This window comes from Microtus pennsylvanicus, chromosome 1 (genome assembly GCF_037038515.1).
Source record: "Microtus pennsylvanicus isolate mMicPen1 chromosome 1, mMicPen1.hap1, whole genome shotgun sequence".
NCBI classification, from domain to species: domain Eukaryota; kingdom Metazoa; phylum Chordata; class Mammalia; order Rodentia; family Cricetidae; genus Microtus; species Microtus pennsylvanicus.
Genome location: NC_134579.1, coordinates 72,871,854 through 72,891,789, shown reverse-complemented (window position 1 = coordinate 72,891,789; position 19,936 = coordinate 72,871,854). Strand labels below are relative to the sequence as shown.

Sequence of the window (19,936 nt, the reverse complement as noted above, 5' to 3'; positions counted from 1 at the left end):
TGGCTTGTGTCAAGTTGACATAAAACTACTCAACACACCCTCCTTACTGATTTATTTATTTAAAAAACCTATCTTTTCTCATTTTACATTCCAGTCCCAGCTCCCACTTCTTTCCCTCTTCCTGTTCCCTAAACTTCCCCCCACCCCAGCCCCATCCATTCCTCAGAGAGGGTAAGGTTTCCCATGGGAAGTCACCAAAGTCTAGTATGTTGCTTTGAGGCAGGACCAAGGCCCTCCCCACTATATCTAGGCTGAGCAAGGTATTCTCCAAAGAGAATGAGTTCCAGAAAGTCAGTACAAGCAGTAGGGGTAAATCCTGGTTCTGACAGTGGCCCCACAGCTTGCCTCGGCCATACAACTGTCACCCACATTTAGAGGGCCTAGTTTGGTCCTATGCTGGTATCCCTGCTGTCAGGCCGAAGTCAGTGGGCTCCCATTAGCTCAGGTAAGCTGTTTAAGTGGGTATCCTCATCATGGTCTTGAACCCTTTGCTTGTATTCTCGCTCCTTCCTCTCTTCAACTTTGGGAGCTCAGCCCAGTGCTCCTCTGTAGACATCTGCTTCCATCAGATGCTGGATGAAGGTTCTGTGATGTCATTTAAGACAGTCATCAGTCTGACTACGGGGGGACCTCCTTACTGATTTCTAACAGCATGCTGTGTTAGATTAAACTCTACACATGCACAGATCTATGTGTGGTTCTCCTCTGTAGACATCTGCTTCCATCAGATGCTGGATGAAGGTTCTGTGATGTCATTTAAGACAGTCATCAGTCTGACTACCGGGGGACCTCCTTACTGATTTCTAACAGCATGCTGTCGGATCTTTGTATGGTTCTCCTCTGTCCCTTGGATGTCTTTCCCTACATCACACGTTAGCCACTGCAGCTTACAGGAAGGCTTACTGTCCAGGGACAGCCATGCTCCCTCCCTCTTCCCAGCCTGCATCACTCAGGAACCACAAAACCAGATTTCTTTAGAGACCTGGAGCTTCGACTGTGAGGTGCAATTCGCACCGGTGCAGAGGGCATCGTCAGCTCTGTGGTCCTGGTGCTTCACATTCAGAAATATTTGCCTTTCTAAAATGCCTCTGTGTCTTTGGTAAGGTTTTATGACCTTTTTAATTTTTTAAGACAGAGTCTTTTTGTCTATTCCTGGCTAACCTAGAACTCAGTATGTAGAGCAGGCTGGCCTTGGACTCGGATCCTGCCGCTGCCTCCGGAGTGCTGTCATTATAAAGGTTTGCACCACTCTGCCCTGTCTCTCAAGGGCATTTTCATTGTTTGTTGCGGTGGCATTTAAATGCAGGGGATCAATACAAGTTGTTTGTATGTATTTTATGACACTTTCCAAGAATAGTAATAGTTTGGGGTTCTACAGCCCAGCCTTGTTCTCACTTGTCTATGTACCCTAGGACACAACTGAATAGAAGCAGTGTGCCTTCCATCCTGTTTCTGATTTAAAGGGAACTTCGCAGATACTTTGCAGTGATTATGGTGTTTATTAGAGGATAATCAGAGATAACATCTCTTAAATTTCTGTTCAGGTTGGTTGTGTGGCTATGAAAGCATGTTATGTTTTACCAAATGATTTTTCTACATTTCTTGAGATGTTTCTCCTTTGATCTGTGTGATGGTGCAAAAATGTTAATTGTCAGCTTGATCAGTTATCGAGTCACCTGAGAAAGAAGCCACTAGGTGCAAAAGTGAGTGCTCCAGCCTCTGGGTACCTAGGAGGGGTTGACACCACAGGGGTGCTCTAGCTTCTGAGCACCTAGGAGGGGTTGACACCACAGGGGTGCTCTAGCTTCTGGGCACCTATGAAAGGTTGACCAGTGAGGTGCTCTAGCCTCTGGGCACCAATGAGGGGCCATCTTGAGTAGGGTGGTTGGCACGGAGAGAACTGTCTGAAGTAGAGAGTGAGCCGCGCTCCAGCAGCCGTTCCTCACACTGCTTTGCTCCCTGATTGTGAACGAGGTATGAGCAGCCACTACCAACCTGCTGCTGTTTTAACTTCTTCGTCATGGGGGACGGTGGCTTTGAACTGTGAGCTAGAGTGACCCTTCTCCCTTAAGTTGTCCGCTGGGTATATCCTCACAGCAGTGGAGAAGTTGAGACGATCTGGGCGCCTGCTCTTGCCTGTGCCACCTTAGCCTTCTCTAGTACTCACTTGCTTCCATTCTCTGTGCTTTCCCCTTTTGTCTCTCAACACACTTAGTTTTCTTTCACTGATTTAGATATTCCTAGTTTATTAACTTTTACTAAACCCCGTAAGTCCGCCAGTATCTACCCCTTTTCAGTCGCTTTGTTCTGAATGCTTATATAGAGTTACAGCTGACACTGTCTCCTTTATGGCATATTGTTTGTTTATGTGTGTTGGCTTTTCTCCAGGGGATGTACCTCATTCAGATGTGTGACAAATTTGGAAAATAGACAAAGGAATGAGTTTGCTCAAAGTAGAGCAGCCAGATGGTTCACTATAGGACAGGCTCCGCATTCTGTACTGTGCAGTAGCGTACTGCGAAGGCCCGGGTTTGTTGATGACTGTCACATGTGTTTTGTGTGCTGTACTCTTTGTACTCTGTAAACAAGATTTACAGAAGTGCTTTCTTTCTTGCTTTCTTTCTTTCCTAGATTACACAGAAGTATCAGCTCCACGAAGTCACTGCGTACCTGTTGGAGAAGAAAGGGGATGTCCACGGCGCCTTCCTCCTGCTGCTGGAGGTAGCTTTTGACTGTGTTCATTGTCACACTCTGTCTCTCTGAAATGCCTCAGTCTATCCTTGTCTCTTGTGTTTCGAGGTAAGCTGCAGACAGAAATATGTTTTATCTTGGAGTTCATTGAGAACAGCCCCATATTTATGTATGGCACCATTTTAAAGCCATAATTTATATTCATGAAAAGTATCTACAGTGTAAAATGGTATAGCCAATCCGCCTACAAATTACCAGAGCAAGAGTGATAAAACAATCTCATTCCTGAAGATCCCAAATCTAGAAGTATGCCAGGTGTCAAGGGAGGGAGACGCAATGACAGTTTGCTCATAACTAAATATTACACAGCACAACATCACTTATAAATGTAATAGGAGAGAAATCTCAAAAGCATCATGGTGACATGAAAGAATTATACAAAAGAAAACATTGGACATTGAGAAAGTGCATGAGTATAATGCAAAGGTAGCGATGATCACTATTTTCTTTGCAGACCGTGCACAAATACGTACATTTGTCAAAATAAACTTTATCAAATGTTATATGTGCAACTGTGGATGTTAGGGAAAGTCAGACGCAGGACTGGACGTGTGCTATGAGCATAGGTTTGTCATGTCCTCACCTCATGCAACTCACCCATGTGTTCCGTGACCTGATAAGAATTTCGTACTCGCATCCAAAACATGATAAGTTGCTACCCTCAGTGCTGCTCTGAGGGACACCAGTGTGACTGCTCAGTGGTACAGAGGGGCACACATGGGCAGACTGGTGACACTTGACCTTTTGCGGCCATTCCTACGCTGCAAACTATGTGGATAAGTCAGTGCTGAATGACAGCAGAAGAACATTGTGTCTGTTTATTTACTTACACCTGTATTTCTGTGGGCACACACAAGCCACAGTGTTCATGTGGAGGTCATTTCTCGCCTTCCACCATGTGGGTCCCAGGGATGGAACTCGGGTCTTCAAGGCTTGGTGGCAGATACTGAGCCATCTCATCACCTGTTTCTTTGGGGTTCACCTCTAAAATTTGTTCTGCAAGTATGTAGAGGGTAGAAATATGAACTGTTTGGTCACCTCTGTGTTTTTACCTTCTAGAGACTGCAGAGCAGACTGCAAGAGATAACTCGGCAGGGTGGAAGTAAGTTCTTGGATGTGAATGCTTTTCCTCCACTAACCATATGTTGTAAAAATTTTTATATAATATACTGCCTTAATTTAGTAATAACTACACATAGCCATTTTCATAGATACCCTTTATTTTCATAGTAGATGGAAGTTTTAGTCGTTTTCAAGGATACTTGACAGAGAGTCATGCACTACTGTGGCGTGATGAGGTTAGCTGTGCAGGGACTGTGGCCCCTCTCACTGTCTTGTGGTCATCCCCCATTGCACTCTATACGTGTGCCTTGGCTGTGTGTAGGTGTTGGGAGAGGCTGCTCATTCGTTCCCGGCTGCTGAGACTTGAAATAACCACACAGAAACTGTATTAATTAAATCTCTGCTTGGTCTATTATCTCTAGCTTCTTATTGGCTAATTCTTACATATTAATTTAACCCATTTCAATTAATCTGTGTATCGCCAGCAAAATCCCGGCTCATCTGTCCCCAGCGGAGGCTACATGCATCTTGCCATGCCACTGGTCCCCAAGGTGCTCACTGTGGTGTCTGACTACATGTAGGTCCATGACTAACGGCTTAAACTTGGTGTCTATGCCAAACAGCAGCAAATCAGGGCTTCTTGTCTACTGTACCCCCAAGCAGTAAATCTGGAGTGACTGACACAGATATATAAGCTTTGTTGTGTTCATTGACATTTCTTTTAATTTTTAAAAATTATCATAAAACAAGAGAAAACTACCAAAATACTTAGCAACAATAAATATTATCATACTGCAGTACATACATCCCCACTATCTGGCTGAATGTTTTCTATCACCCCAGCAGAGCCTCTGTTCCCATGGGCAGCAGTTCCCCCAACACCATTCTGTCTTCTGTTCTGCTCTCCAGTTCCAACATTCGCTTTCGGATTTGCCTGACTCATGAGAGTGGAATCCTAGTGCATTTGAGTTTATGATTGGCTCATTTCCTTTGGTGTAAGGTCTTTAAGGTTCATAAATGTTGGAAAACATGCCAGAATGGTCCTCTAAAGCTGCACAGTGTCCCGCTGTGTGGGTGTCTACCATGTGTATTTACCCATTAGCAGACATTTGGGCTGGCCCACCTTTGGTCTGCTAGATAGTTGCTATGAGCATCCTTGGTATGCAGGTATTTTTGGGTTCTCACTTTCATTTCTTTTGGGTATAAAGCCAAAGTGGGATCACTGAATAAAGCAGTAACTTTAAAAGTTCCTTTGTGCTGGGATTTGGATCCACAGCATCATTCATGCCTGCCAGACGGGTGCTTTCACTCTGTTTTTAGGGTTCTCCATAGCCAGGCCATGGCTCACAACTTCTGCAGTGTGTGAGATCAGTTGCACCGCATTCTCACTGACGCGTTCATCCTTGCCCCTTCTCTCTCCTTTCTTTCTCCTCTGTCATGATGGGTGTCGGGGGGCTGTCTTCCACTCCACTCCTCTCTCCCTTCATCCCTTATTTCCATCTGTGGCATCAGATGTTTTGATTGGCCAAGCATCTTCTCATGTACTTGTTTTGACCACTCACATTTTTTCCCCTGGAAAAATATCTGTTCTGCTCCTCTATCCATTTTTAGTCGGCTATTTGCTGACAGTCTAACTTCTCCTGCAGAAGGTGAGGGAATCCTTCATGGGTGAGTTGTAGGTTGTCTCACCTCTTCTTGAACCCTTCTTCCATACATTCTTCTAGTTCTCTTTCATCCAGCAATTCTGTAGATAATTCACCCATACTTTTTGATGCTGAGGTCCTAGGTAACAGAGTTTGTGTTGAATCCTGGCCATCTTGTATTACACTATAGCTTTTTGGAACCTATGAAAATTTACTTTTCATATTGGTGATCAAACTAGAATCTCGTTATTACTTTTGAACTGTCAGTACATGCTCAATCAATTCGATTATGTTATATTTGGTGCATTGTGTGATATTTTTCTTAAATCCAGTGTTAAAAGAGTAATTTTACAGATATATGAATAGGCAACGGAAATTAGAAAGGGCATTTCCTGATCGCTCTGGTAATTTGTAGGCAGCTTGTCTGGAAGCCAGTTTTCCAAAGTTCATGGTCTCATAACCCATGTAGTAACAGCCTTCTGCCTTAAGATCTGCTGTTGACAGTGTGCTAAGAGATCCAGATATCTGCTGAGTGCATGGCCTTGTGTTTAGTTCCCATAGGTAGCCCGCCCTCCTTTGTGAAGGAGACACGGGGAGCTAAAGCTTGTAATATAAGTGGAACAGAGTGTGCCAGAGATGCCGTGGGAATGGCAAAGGAGTTGAGAGAGTTCAGGGACTAGTTGTGACTCAGTCTGTGTTGTGCAGAGATGTACTATACAGAGCATGGAAGGGGGCTTTGAGGCTTGGGTCGGGAGTGTGTGGATGTGGCTAGCCAGTAGCCTTAGGCAGAGTCTGCTTTTAAGGACTGGGGATCTTTGGTGGCTTCTGTACAGAGAGGTGATCTGATTGGTCTTGTATGAAAGAGAACAGAAAGGAAGGCTTAGGTCAGAAATGCAATGAAGAGCCAGTGCTCTGTCTGGGGACTGGGAGGGCACAGCAGGCTTACAGGTAGAACAAGGGGTACAGAGAAGGAAGCCTCAAAGATGAGAACGACTCAGATCAGGGAACTTGGAGATGTGGCTCTAACTGCTCTGGAAATGACAGGCAGAAGCAGATCGGAGGTGAGTAAGGTGGGTTGGGCTTGGCTCTTGTATTAGTTACCTTTCTCAGTGCTGGGACAGGGTCCTTGATCAGAGTGACTGAGGAAGGAGGTGAGGGTACAGTCCTTCACAGCAGGGAGAGCGTGAGGCAAGAGCTGGCTCTGGCTCTGGCAGCAGGAGCCTGAGGCAGCTGGTCATGTGACTTTGGGTCAGGAAGAGAGAAGCACAGGCATTCTGCGTGTTTTGCTTTATTGAGTCTGGGCTCTAGCCCTTGGGAGAGTGACACCCATGTTCAGGGGTCTCCCAGGACTCTAGTCCTCAGGGTAGTGACACCCATGTTCAGGGGTCTCCCAGGACTCTAGTCCTCAGGGTAGTGACACCCATGTTCAGGGGTCTCCCAGGACTCTAGCCCTTGGGAGAGTGACACCCATGTTCAGGGGTCTCCCAGGACTCTAGTCCTCAGGGTAGTGACACCCATGTTCAGGGGTCTCCCAGGACTCTAGCCCTCGGGAGAGTGACACCCATGTTCAGGGGTCTCCCAGGACTCTAGGCCTCAGGAGAGTGACACCCATGTTCAGGGGTCTCCCAGGACTCTAGGCCTCGGGAGAGTGACACCCATGTTCAGGGGTCTCCCAGGACTCTAGCCCTCGGGAGAGTGACACCCATGTTCAGGGGTCTCCCGGGACTCTAGCCCTCGGGAGAGTGACACCCATGTTCAGGGGTCTCCCAGGACTCTAGCCCTCGGGAGAGTGACACCCATGTTCAGGGGTCTCCCAGGACTCTAGCCCTTGGGAGAGTGACACCCATGTTCAGGGGTCTCCCAGGACTCTAGCCCTCGGGAGAGTAACACCCATGTTCAGGGTCTCCCAGGACTCTAGCCCTCAGGAGAGTGACACTTATGTGGCTCCCCAGCTCATCAGTTAAAACTTGTTGGACCCTCCCCCCACCCCCAGCACACATAGGGGTATGTTTCCATGGTGATTCTGAATTCAGTTGAGTTGACAATAAAGATTAACCAACTAAAGCTACACACAGAGAGGGGGGGAAAAGTGCATGATTCACAGAAACTCTGAGGTCATAGTAGGATATCTTTTAAGTGACATTCATCCTCTTTCCAAATCTAGATACAACAGAGGCTTTTCCACTGAAGGCTGTTGAAGATACCATGGTAGAGACAATTGCTCTCTGCCAGAGAAATTCGCAGAATTTGAATCAGCAGCAACGAGAGGTAGGCTGATACCTGCGTAGGCGTTGAAAAAACGTGTTCTGTGTGGAAACTCGCAGTTAATTCTATTTATACTGCCCTCTTGGCAACCTGAATTTAATTTGTTTGGGCTTTAATCACTTCTTAGTGTTCCCAGGAGCATAAGGCTCTTGACGTTATCATCGGGAGGATCTGGAGGATCCAGCTCCTCTCGTGCGCAAAGGCCTCACGCCCGTGGATTCTGCTGCAAAGTGCTGGCGTGAGAATGCTGGGTCCCTGCGGGGCCTGTGGAGTGGAATTAATGTTTGTGCCAGGTTGTCAGCTCATCTGCTCACAGTGGGTACGAGTGAGCAGGAAGAAGACAGAGCCCTCAAGGGGACCTAAAGGGAGGCTGTAACACGGTGATTCTCAGCCTTGGCCACACATGGGGGTGGCCCGGGGCTTTGAACTTTTTCATGAGTTGTGCTGTACCCCGTATAATTAACTGACGTTCTCCGCAGCTAAGACCCAGTCGTCAGTGCGTCCTAATGCTGTGTACATGACTCCAGTGAGCAGCCAAGCTTAGGAAGCTCTGCTGCTGACTGAGCAGACTGAAGGAAGTCAAAGCAAAACCCAGGGGGTGTGGATGGGCATCTGGTGCAGTGAAATAGACACTGCAGGCAACGTGGGATGGAGAGCCGAGTCCTCTGGTGCTTTTAGAAGTAAAGTGGTTTTGGTTTTGGGGTGGTAATTCAGTGACAGGCACTGGCCTAGCCTGTGTGAGGCCTGGGCTCCGTCCCCAGGGACAGCTGATAGTGTCACTGTAGGACAGCACACAGCCGCACTTTCTGTGCTTGCCGCTCAGTGCTCCTGATCTGGCATTGTACCGGGTTTCTGAAATGGGGAGCTAAGCTTAATTTTTCATATGTATGTACTATAGTTATTAAAGTAAAAAGAATATGTCTTGGTATGTTTTCTGTCTTCATAATTTTATAACTTCTCTTAGGTTTTGTCAGAGATTGTAAAAAGTATGCATATGAAGCATATTCACATATAGATGTTATCTTTTCCTTATTAAAACTTTTTTGGTGAAATAGTACAGATACCTTAAAGAAATCATGCAGTGGTGGGGACTGGGGCATGTCGCAGCAGTTAAAGTACTTGACATGGACAATGGCTGTTCAGACCTCAAAGTCCACATAAAGTCCAGGTGGATGTGGTGTCTGGAGGACTAGCCTTCTACATGCTTCAGGTTTGACTGAAGGTCTCCATGTGCACACATATACATGAAAATAAGAAAAAGTCATACACTGTAGAAAGTGCACAGAAGGATTTTAAAGTCTTGCAGTACAGTCACATGGTAACTCAGAAATAGCCATTTGGGAATACCCCTGTGTGGTTTTTGTCTGCCAAGGCTGATACACTTTTGGGAAAACATATACTTTCTCTAAAAAATACTGTGTTTGATCTCCTCTAGGAGCCAAGGACTCTCTAAACTGTATATAAATGTTTCTTTGACTTATTAGTTCTTAATAAACCTTCAACAACATAAAGTCTGAGTAGCTGCAATAGGTTAGGATTTTATGCTTATTCTTGACGTTCAGTGTTATTACACCATGATGGCGTGCCATTGCAGAATCCACAGAAATGCATGCCAGAATTTTTCTATTCCCGAGTCTATTTCTTCATCCTTTGGTTGGTTGGTTGTTTTGAGGCATGGTTTTGAACTCAAAGCAATTTTCATTTTGAACCTGAAGGTTGGGCTCCAGCCAAGGTGGACCGGTGGACCTGACACAGAGCTCAGAGTAGTCACTCTGTGGTCCTGCTGCTCGAGCGTTCTTTCCCTCTGGCTTAGCGCTCAAGGTGCTCGAACCTCCTGGCCCACCCAGTACCACTCCCATTACTTAGATTTCCCCATCTTGTTTGTTCATATTTTAGTTTTGCAATTTTAAGACCACAGAGTTCTGAGCCCCACCCTCCGTTACTCTGTTTGTATTGGCTCCTTCATGTGCTATTTTTAAAGCAAGTGGAGGTTACAAAAAAGAGCTTCTGGCCCTTATACCAATTGAAAATGAACCATTGGATTTTACTTCTTACATGAACGTCCTTCTCTTTTATCTGGGCATACTTGAATTTTCCTCTCTGTCATTGATTTGTTGTGAATCCATCCTGTGTCTTACAGTTCCTAAAATTAGTTCTTTGAGAGTTCATAGCACGTGTGCTGGTCATACTCACCCCCTCACTCTTGCCATATCTACCTCTTTCTCCCACCCAACTTGGTGTCTCATTTTTTTTTAATCCCTCAAAAAGTTTTGCTGCCTAAATATCCTTGATGTGTTGTTTTCACTGGAGAGTGGTCAGATTACTAGTGACTACATCCTTAGAGAAAAGTGTTTCTCCCTCTGCCTTAGTGCTGTGAGGAGAAACCATGACCACAGTCACTCTTTTAAAGCAAAGCTTTTAATTTGGGGACGGCTTAGTCCGTTATTATCATGTCAGGGAGCCTGTTGGTACACAGGCAGGTGTTGTGCTGGAGAGGTGGGTGAGAGCGACTTTCTGATCCAGGGCAGCAGGGAGGGAGGGAAGGAGGGAGGGAGGGAGGGAGGGAGGGAGGGAGGAGGGAGGAACACTGAGAAAATTGAGACAATGGTCAAGTCCTGCGAGAGCTGTCTTATTATTTTTGTTTACTCTCTGTGTAATGGGAAAGTGCAGGGCTTATCCAAAGTCCTGGGAGTAGTCATCGAGGCTGAACCATCTCAGCTAGTAGCTTTGAAGTTGTTTTGGATGTAGAATTTTGAGGATATTGTTAACAAATATTCTGAGAAGCTGGGTCACCTGGGCTACTTGTCTTCCTTGGTGTCTGGTTCTTTTTTCCCTGAAACATACAAACTTTTAAAGGTAACATACATATCTGTCTGGAATATGCAACATGCACTAATCAGCTAAAGATGATTTTGTTTTCTCTTTGAAAATGTAAAAGGCAGGGGGCTGGAGAGATGGCTCAGTGGTTAAGAGCATTGCCTGCTCTTCCAAAGGTCCTGATTCAATTCCCGGCAACCACATGGTGGCTCACAACCATCTGGAATGAGGTCTGGTGCCCTCTTCTGGCCTGCAGACATACACACAGACAGAATATTGTATACATAATAAATAAATAAATATTTAAAAAAAAGAAAATGTAAAAGGCATCTGTTAACTTTAAATCTGTTTATATTATATAATGAAACCTTTATCCGTGACATGAAAGGATGGCATGTAATAATAAGTCATGAGGACTCTGTAACCAACAAGATTTATCATGTCTCATCCAGTCTTCAGGGCTGTTCCAATGACGAGGGATCCGAATATACATCACCTGTCTTGTAGGTTTTTTGTTTTTCTTTATGTCTACTGCCAAGATTTTCAGGAGGTTTCCCCCAGTCAAATCTGGGCTTTATTAATTTTTGAAGAAATTCATAGATTTTGTCCTGTGGGAAAAAAGATAACCTTTCTCCCAATAACATATTTTCTGACTTCCATTCTGAGGTTAAGACATTTTAAATATATATAAGTTGTTTTAATTTAGTAGTTCCCATGATCCAATGTCTCTCAGCAGCAATTGGTTTTTGTTCATTAACATTTAAAAAGTTCAAAGTCAGCAAAGTACCACCATACAGGATCCAGATATCTTCTATATTTTCCTTCTTTACGTGGATTATTCTTTTTTATATTACTTTACTCTCTCTTAAAGACTTTTCTATTATTTTTAACTTAATTTTTTCATGATTATCTGTACCCATTTTTTTTCTTCAGCACCTAAACACCTTTTAAGTATATTATATCTGTTCAGAGGTTTTCTTGGTCTGGACCTGACTTTTTGCATTGCCTGCAGCTACACACTTGCAGTGTTCTCTGACCACTTTAGCTGCTAAGCTACTGCTGCCCTGGTGACTGGTTCTGCCCCCCCCCCCCATCTCTGAGAGCCTAGCCTCATGCCAGTGGGCCCCTCCAGTGGGAATAGTGTTTACCTCCCCAGCTCTGGGAAGTTGCTGAGCCCAGTTTTGGAGTCCTGTATGCAGCAGCCAGCTAACTGCTTTGAGTGTTCATAGAGAGACCCAGATGGCAACTTCTCTGTCCCTATAGTTGTGCCCCATGTTGGGTGCTAAATGTAGCAAACTTTCTTTTGGGCCACCAGCATACTTCTTACTAATTATGCAAGCTTGGCCTTTAGTTTAGTCTTGTCCCCAGCTGGCTCTTATAACTTAAATTAACCTGCTTCCATTAATCTGTGTTTTGCCATGTAGCTCAGTTACTTCTCCTCTGTACCATATGTTCAACTTGTTCCATGTCTTGTTGATGTCTCTCTGCCTCCCTTCTTCCCAGAGTTCTCTCTCTCCCAGGAAATCCCACCTATACCTTCTACCTAGCTATTGGCCATTCAGCTCTTTATTAAGCAAATCGTAGTAACACTTTCTTACACAGTGTAAACAAATATTCTGCAACAGCCTCCACTTCTGCATATCTGCTCCTATGTGTGAACACCCCCACCTCTGAATATCTGTTCAGTATGCTGTTATCCCATGCTGCTGTTATCCCATGCCCTGTGATTGCTCTTCACAAGGATAATGGCATCATGCACGTCCCTAAAAACCTAGCTGATTTCCTGTGTATCTCAAGGCAGCAGTTCAAGTTGTATCTTCTCAGGTGATGGGATTATCACACTATGGGTCATTATTTTAACGTGGGTTCTTAGACTTACCCAACTGAAAATCTTAGAAATCAGTATAGTAGAATAAGAGAGATAAAAAGTAAAGGTTGAAAGGACTGGTTTGGAAACCCAAACACTCAAGTTCTCAAAACGAAGGAGATTTATTTGCCCCAGGGGAACAAAGAGCAGGGAATAAGAGACAAAGACAGGAAATAAAGGGCAAATGAGAAGGAAAAACGAACAAAGGAGGGGGGGCATTTTCCCCAGAGGGACAAAGGACTGCCTCTGGACAGAGAAGGGACAGGCATGGCCTATAGGCAAACAGCAGTTTATAAAGGTAAAAGGGGAAGCCCTGTGTTAGGATGAGGTGTTTAATTTTGATTGAACATGTTAATTAGGGTAGCCAAAGGGAACTTTTGATTGCTGTACTTCTTAGATCGCTGGACCTTGTGGTCAACCTCAGAAGAAGGAAGTGACCAACTAAGGGGCTAGACCTTGGTGACTAGCTTTAGGAATGTAATCTAACGATTTCAGCAAGGAAAATCCTATCCCAGAGGTTGGACAAGGCCCGCCAGAGTCCTTTCAAAGCGTCTTCACCATGTTTAAGGTTGATGTAGAAATTTAGTAGAAGAATAATTCTCCTATTTAAGATATGAATAGATCCCATGGCTTTTGTCTCTTCACTTATATCATCTACCATTTGTAAAGCAAGAATAAAACTTTTTAAGATAAGTTTTTAAAAACCATCTTGATTAAATAATTTTATAAATCAAATTTCTAAGCATAATAAATAGATAAACTAAAAGTAAAAGTTAGGTATAGCATGTAAAATAAGACTTCCCTAAAATAAACAAAGACATGCTGTGGCTGGGAAAGCGAGCTAGGGAACTGCAGGCGGAGTGCCTGAGAGAGAGTAAAGCGTGAAGAGCCGGAAGAGGAGGGGGGTCTAGGAGCGCAGGAGAAATCAGGAGACAGGAAGAGGAAACAGGAGGTACAAGATGGAAGGGAGGTAACACCACGTGATAGAACATAGATTAATATAAATAGTTTAAGTTATGAGAGCTGACTGGGGACATACCTAAGCTAAAGGCCAAACTTCCATAATGAATAAGTGTTGTTATTTGCGGGCTAGCGGTCCCGGAAGCCCATTACACTTGTTTGTGTGTGTTCATCGGCAGTAGACAGTGGTGTCCTGTGAGACATCACACTCCTGCCCTGTTCTGCTGGCCCTTCCTCGGGGCTTCCTGTCAAGGTACTGTAAGGCGTTTATAAACGATTGCCTAACTGAGTTGTTGAAATGGATTGGCTTGGTTTTTGTGGCGAAGATAGGAAGAACTCGACTTGGAGTCAGTGTTATTATTGTGTTACCTTCAGCAAATTACTTAATTTCTTTAAACCAAGTGAAGATACCCATGACAAGGTTTATGAGAGCAAACAAATATGTGTAAGGTTTTAAATGGAGTCCTTAGTAGAAGTAAATAAGTAACTGGTGAATCTGATTATCTCTTGGCGAGGCTGGCAGTGTTAATGAGTTCATCTTAAGCTCCACTCCAGATGTGTGCATTTAGGAAAGAGCCTAAGGCTTGATATAGGAAAGTCTTCCGATAACCGAAAAACCGGAGTGGAGGCGAGGAGCCACAGGGCGGGGCCGTGATCCCTTTTTGGTGACTAGTTAGAGCCTAGTAGGATGTGCTCATTGCTGGTTTGCATACAAACTCTCCGGATAGAAACAGAATTATAATCCTGTATCCTCCGTGTGCTTCCCACAGCTGATGAAGGTGCCCTCTTCTGTCTGAGATCTCTGGTTTTCACTGTCTTTTCTCAATCACATTCAAATTTCCTCTTTGTCTGGTTTTTGCCAGTACGCATACATTTCAACCGTCAACACTATGCTAATGGTTTGGTTTCCTCTGATGCCACAGGCGCTATGGTTTCCATTGTTGGAGGCAATGATGGCACCACAGAAGCTGTCCAGCTCAGCTGCTCCTCATCGGCACTGCGAAGGTAAACCCATCAGAATCAACCTGACGGGCGCTCTCCAGCCCACTTCTGTGTGCAGAGCCTGCTGTGGCAGTCTCCTTCCCCGGTAGCTTTCTGCTGTTGTCTTCCCAGTGACGCCATCGCTGTAGTCTCTGCTCCACCTTGTGCATTTTTTCTGGGGACCCGTGTAGAATTTATCCAGAAAATGTATAGTGTCAATTTTAAGATACCAAACTGGCCCAGGCTAACTAAGTTTCTAGGTAAGGTGACTGCTTTCCCCTAAATAAAAAGAAAAGCAAAGCTAATCTTAATATTTTGTTTCAACAGCGCTGAAATCTTTGACTATGCAGGTTCTAAACAGTATGGCAGCGTTCATTGCCCTCCCATCCATCTTACAAAGAATCTTGCAGGTGAGCTCAGAGAGGCGGGGGAGGCTGAATATTGATGGAGTCCAGTTATTTTACCAGTAAATGAGGCTGAGGCTTATATCACCTGTGTTTGGGCATTACCTAAACTGCTAACTAACCTTGAGTCAGTCTTGCATGGTGTCACCCCATGGGTATATAGGCCTTGCTTGCTTCTTTGGGGCTCGTATACACATTTCCTATTGTTTATAGCCCCTGGGAGACAATGGACACTTATTTCTAGCTTATCATACTTTAAGACTTTAAAAAAGGAAAGTTCTCTAAAAATGAAGTGAATGTAGGCATTCTAAGTAATGGTTATTATTTCAGTTTTCTAGATCATTCTAAAAATACTTCTAAGTTGAAAACTCAGCCCAGCTGTAAATTCTAGCTAGCCTTTTGTCCAGAGTTATTGTAAGAAACATTTTCTCCTGTTTTCTTTGGCAATAAGACTTGAAACTTCCCAGCTTCATAAGAAAGAGAACACTAAAAATACCCTAAGCTGTATTTTTAGAAAAACCTGTGAACATGCTTGGGGAGACAGCAGGAATTAGACCGATCAGTCTTTCTGCTCTCGCTTTATGTGTGGTAGTGACACATGCTCGCGTGTGCACGCGCGCGCATGCACACACACACACACACACACACACACACACACACACACACGGACTCAAAGAGGGATAGGACTCCACTGGTCTCGACTCTTATCCTTTGGAATGTCCCCACAGCTTCTAAGATTCCTCAAGTGCTCCTTCCTGAGGCCTCTGGGCAAGCGATCTGATTCAGGGTGCTGCCTGCAGAAGTCTCCCTCACCACAGAGTGCTTTGTCCGCAGGAATTTAGCAACCCAGGGTGTTTGCTCAGTGTTGGAGCCCTTGCTTTGTCTAGTGTGAGGTCCTGGTTCATCCCCAGTACTGAAGGAAAAAAAAAACATGAGTATTGTATATGTGATTTGTAGGTCTAGCTGTGTAGCCCAGGCTGGCCTTGAACTCACAGATCTCTTCCTACCTCTGCCTCCCAGTCCTGGGGTTAAAGGTGTGCACCACACCCAGCCCTAAGGTGTGTATTTCCACATTCAGTCCTTGGTAACTATCAGAGACTGAGAAATTCAAGGTAGACTATTTCCATGTGTTGTAAATATATTAATCCCAAAGTTTGAAAACGTGTAGAAGCACCTGTATAGGACTAGAAGAAATGATCCCACAGTGGGTTCTGTCCTGCCTGCACATTGTGCTTTATGGTGAGCTTTAGCCATATAAATTATAACAAAAGTCTGCCTTTCCTTTTGCAAAGCATTGTGTAACTTAGAAACATTTCATATTTCAAAACTGACCTCTTTGAAACCTTTAATATTTGAAAATCTTGGCTTTGACTTACACTGGGATTCTTATAATTGTGCTGCTTTTAGCATTAAGTAACTTCTCACTAATCAGGAGGGTTTTCTGTTCTTAAATTTACTTCTTTATTTTTTTTGTCTACTATAATTTTGCCCCTGTATATGAACAAGGATTTTTTAAAAAGTACTTTTATTCATAACAATCTTTTGGTGTGGGGAAGGCAGTTATGTAGATTGTGACTAGCAGGTGTGTAGCTCAGTTGATAGCATGTTTGCCTTGCATGCAGGAAACCCTGGTTCCAATACCTAGCACCACATCAGAACCCTGTGTGCAGAGTCATCACCCTGGATACAGGTGCATGCATGCAGAGCTGTTACCCTGGGTACAGTTGCATTCATGCAGAGCCGTCACCCTTGATACAGGTGCATGCATGCAGAGCCATCCCCATGGGTACAGGTGCATGCATGCAGAGCCATCCCCATGGGTGCAGGTGCATGCAGAACCATCACCCTGGATACAGGTGTATGCATTCAGAGCCGTTACCCTGGATACAGGTGCATGCATGCAGAGCTGTCACCCTGGATACAGGTGTGTGCATGCAGAGCTGTCACCCTGGGTGCAGGTGTGTGCATTCAGAGCCGTTACCCTGGATACAGGTGCATGCATGCAGAGCTGTCACCCTGGATACAGGTGCATGCATGCAGAGCTGTCACCCTGGATACAGGTGCATGCATGCAGAGCTGTCACCCTGGATACAGGTGCATGCATGCAGAGCTGTCACCCTGGATACAGGTGCATGCATGCAGAGCTGTCACCCTGGGTGCAGGTGCATGCAGAACCATCACCCTGGAGGTGGGGAAGAGGATTAGGAGAAATTCTAATTAATCCTTGGCTACATAGCAAGTTCAAGAACAACCTGGGTTACATCAGACCCTGTCTCAAAAAAGTAAAAGTACTAAGTCTGCCGACAAAGGAGAAAAACTAAAGGATAGAGAAGTTAAATGCGCACCCTGTCCTGGGTGACAGACGTGAACTACTTCTTGTTTCCTGATGCACTTTTTCGATTACGTCATTTAAATTTTCCTCTGTTTAAGTTTGTGTTTTTGAGGAACTAATCAGCTATTGTGTATTAGTTCTGTTTTACCCTGTTCAACTGATTGCTGGTGTAAATGACATGAGAGTGTGCCCACAAGTGTTGTAATAGGAGCGGCAGGGCTGTGTCCCCAGCACCCCAGCTGCCTGGCTAGCTTATGCCCCGAAATAACAACACACAAATTGTATTCATTTAAACACTGCTTGGCCCATTAGCTCTAGCCCTTACTGGCTAATTCTGATATCCCAATCAACCCATCTCTAATAAACTGTGTAGCACTGCTCTTACCGGGAAAGATTCAGCATGTCTGACCTGGCGGCTTGCTTCATCGCGTGCGTCTGCCTCAGAGAGCAGAGCTATCACGTCTGCCAGGGAGAGGGGAGCATGGCATCTCTGAGCTCACTTCCTCTTCCTCCCAGCATTCTGTTCTGTTTACTCCACCCACCTATGTTCTAACCTATCAGGGCAAGCAGTTTATTTAATTAACCAATGACCTTCCTCCATCACCACAAGAGCTTTCGTGAGAGACAGACTTTGGGTTCCTCTCTGCATGGTGTTTCATGCAGGAAACACCGTCCATTTTAAGGGCTGTCTGCTGGCCGCTGTCCTGAGCAACTAGCACGTCTCCACTGCTTAGCAGGAGAGCGGCAGCACGGGCGTAGGGCAGACAGGTCTGGAGGCTGGATGAGGTCAGGTGGTCACAGGGAGGCTGAACTGGCAACAAAAAGTGCGTCCTGATCCAAGCCCAGAGGTTGTGGTGACGCAGGCAAGGCTCACCAGATTAGGCTGGGCACTGATTGTGAGACCTGGTAGATCTGAGGGTTGGGCCGGGTGAGACTCACCAGGCTGGGCCCCATTTTAAGATGTGCAGGCTGGCCTGGACCTGGAACAGGTCTTCATTTTAAATTAGCAGTTTCCCATAACATACGAAGTATATTCCTTGGGCTGTTTGTCTTTATTAGTGACATGTCTGTTCCAGAACTTTTGCCTACTTTTTGAGGTATCTGCCCTCTTATCTGTGGGTTTGAAGTGTTTTTCTATATTTAGTCCCTGATAGAGTCCTTGATCAGGTGTGTGCTCTGGGGCTATTTTCTCATATCCACCATATATGTATGTGTAGATGGTATGTAACTAGACAGTTCTCTTCTAGGTGCTACTGTGAACTGTGTGCTGTTGGCATATTAGAAAGAAGCTGAAGTCCATACGATCACATTGGATCACATTGGAGCTTTTTTATAAAAGAATGCTGTTATGTAGCTCCCAGGTCTAGATACCAAGGCTAAGGCCTTGTGTCAGGTCCACTCTGGTGAAGACCTCATGGTGTATGTAATCATATGGCAAGGGCTTGTGCAAGAGGGAGTGCTACACCCCCAGAACACCCCCATCTCCTAGCGTTGCCGCACTGAGGACTTAACTGAGTGTCCAGCACATGGACCTGTGGTGATAAACCACACCCACTGCCTACAGCCTGCCTTGTCTTCTCCATCCTTGAACAGCAGAAATCCACAGCCTCAGTGTCTGAGAGGAAGGTCCCCTTCTGAGCTTGCCCCAGTTACTGCTCCTGCGTCTTCCAGCTTCACATCTCCGGCTTCCTACTCCATCTAGCATGAGTTGATAATATGATGTTCATATTAATCTAGCAACCCCCAGGGAGAAAGTTGGGAGGGACAGTTATTTAGGCACATAATTGCCCACATATAACTGAACTAAGTTACTTTTTTTCGGAAGAGATGGTCATATGCCGAGAAATCTCAGATTGTCTTGACTGGTGCATATTTATTTATTCAAAGTGATTCTCGGGGCCTGAATTATACAGCATCTCTAGGAGCCTAATGGTTGATAAGTAAGGAAGCTTTTAAGGAACCCTTATTTGAACTCTTAAGTTAGAGACATCCTGGGTGGGGCAAGGGGAAAGAAACTTAACCAGCTCAACAATTCTAGAACCTGTATAAATGTACAGGGATTAAAGTCAGCTCCGTAAAGTTGTTCCTGGCCTCTGCACATGTGCCCCCCCTTCTCTCTCTTACAGACACACACACACACGATACACTAAATTGTATGTGGTACCAAGTGTGTCTTCCTGCACAGTTAATGGCCGCTTACAGAGAACCATCAGGAGCTATCTTATGAGAACTGGCTGGATGTTACAGAATAATTATGCGATCTGGTGGCTGCTGTGCACTGTCCTTGAAGCCTGTGCTCACCTCGAATTCTATAATTCATGTGCTGCCCCAGCATGGATAGTTTCCTGGCTTCCCTTTAAATTATGTATGTTGAAGTAAATATAGAAATGACCTATAAAGACGTCTCCTTTTTCTATGAACTTAACCTTTTAAGACATCTTTATCTGCTGGGCGATGGTGGCGCACGCCTTTAATCCCAGCACTTGGGAGGCAGAGGTGGGTGGATCTCTGTGGGTTCAAGGCAGCCTGGTCTACAGAGTGAATTCCAGGACTGCCAGAGCTATACAGAGAAACCCTGTTGAGGAGGAAGAGGAGGAGGAGGAGAAGGAGGAGGAAGAGGAGGAGGAGGAGGAGGAGGAGGAGGAGGAGGAGGAGGAGGAGGAGGAGGAGGAGGAGGAAAAAGACCCTCTTTATCCTTCAGTCTCTCTTCAAACTCCAGAACTATTAATACCTTAGCATGTCGATGGGCAGATTAGAACAGAAATCAGATGTTTATAGTATTGTGCTATCGATAGACACTGTGGCTAAGAAATTAGTGTATCTAGTTGGAACTTTACTAGAGCATAATTAATGA

The 19,936-nt window shown here is 45.0% G+C and overlaps 1 protein-coding gene across 1 annotated transcript in view; it reads left to right on the top strand.

Annotated features, from left to right (window-relative positions):
• The window catches only part of Vps8 (VPS8 subunit of CORVET complex), a 216,249-nt gene that overhangs the window by 143,227 nt on the left and 53,086 nt on the right, over positions 1-19,936 (top strand). Inside the window, exons 37-41 of the mRNA XM_075968097.1 lie at positions 2,632-2,721; positions 3,811-3,853; positions 7,621-7,724; positions 14,289-14,370; positions 14,674-14,756. Coding sequence (XP_075824212.1) covers positions 2,632-2,721; positions 3,811-3,853; positions 7,621-7,724; positions 14,289-14,370; positions 14,674-14,756 — 402 coding nt within the window. The remainder of the gene's footprint in view (positions 1-2,631; positions 2,722-3,810; positions 3,854-7,620; positions 7,725-14,288; positions 14,371-14,673; positions 14,757-19,936) is intronic.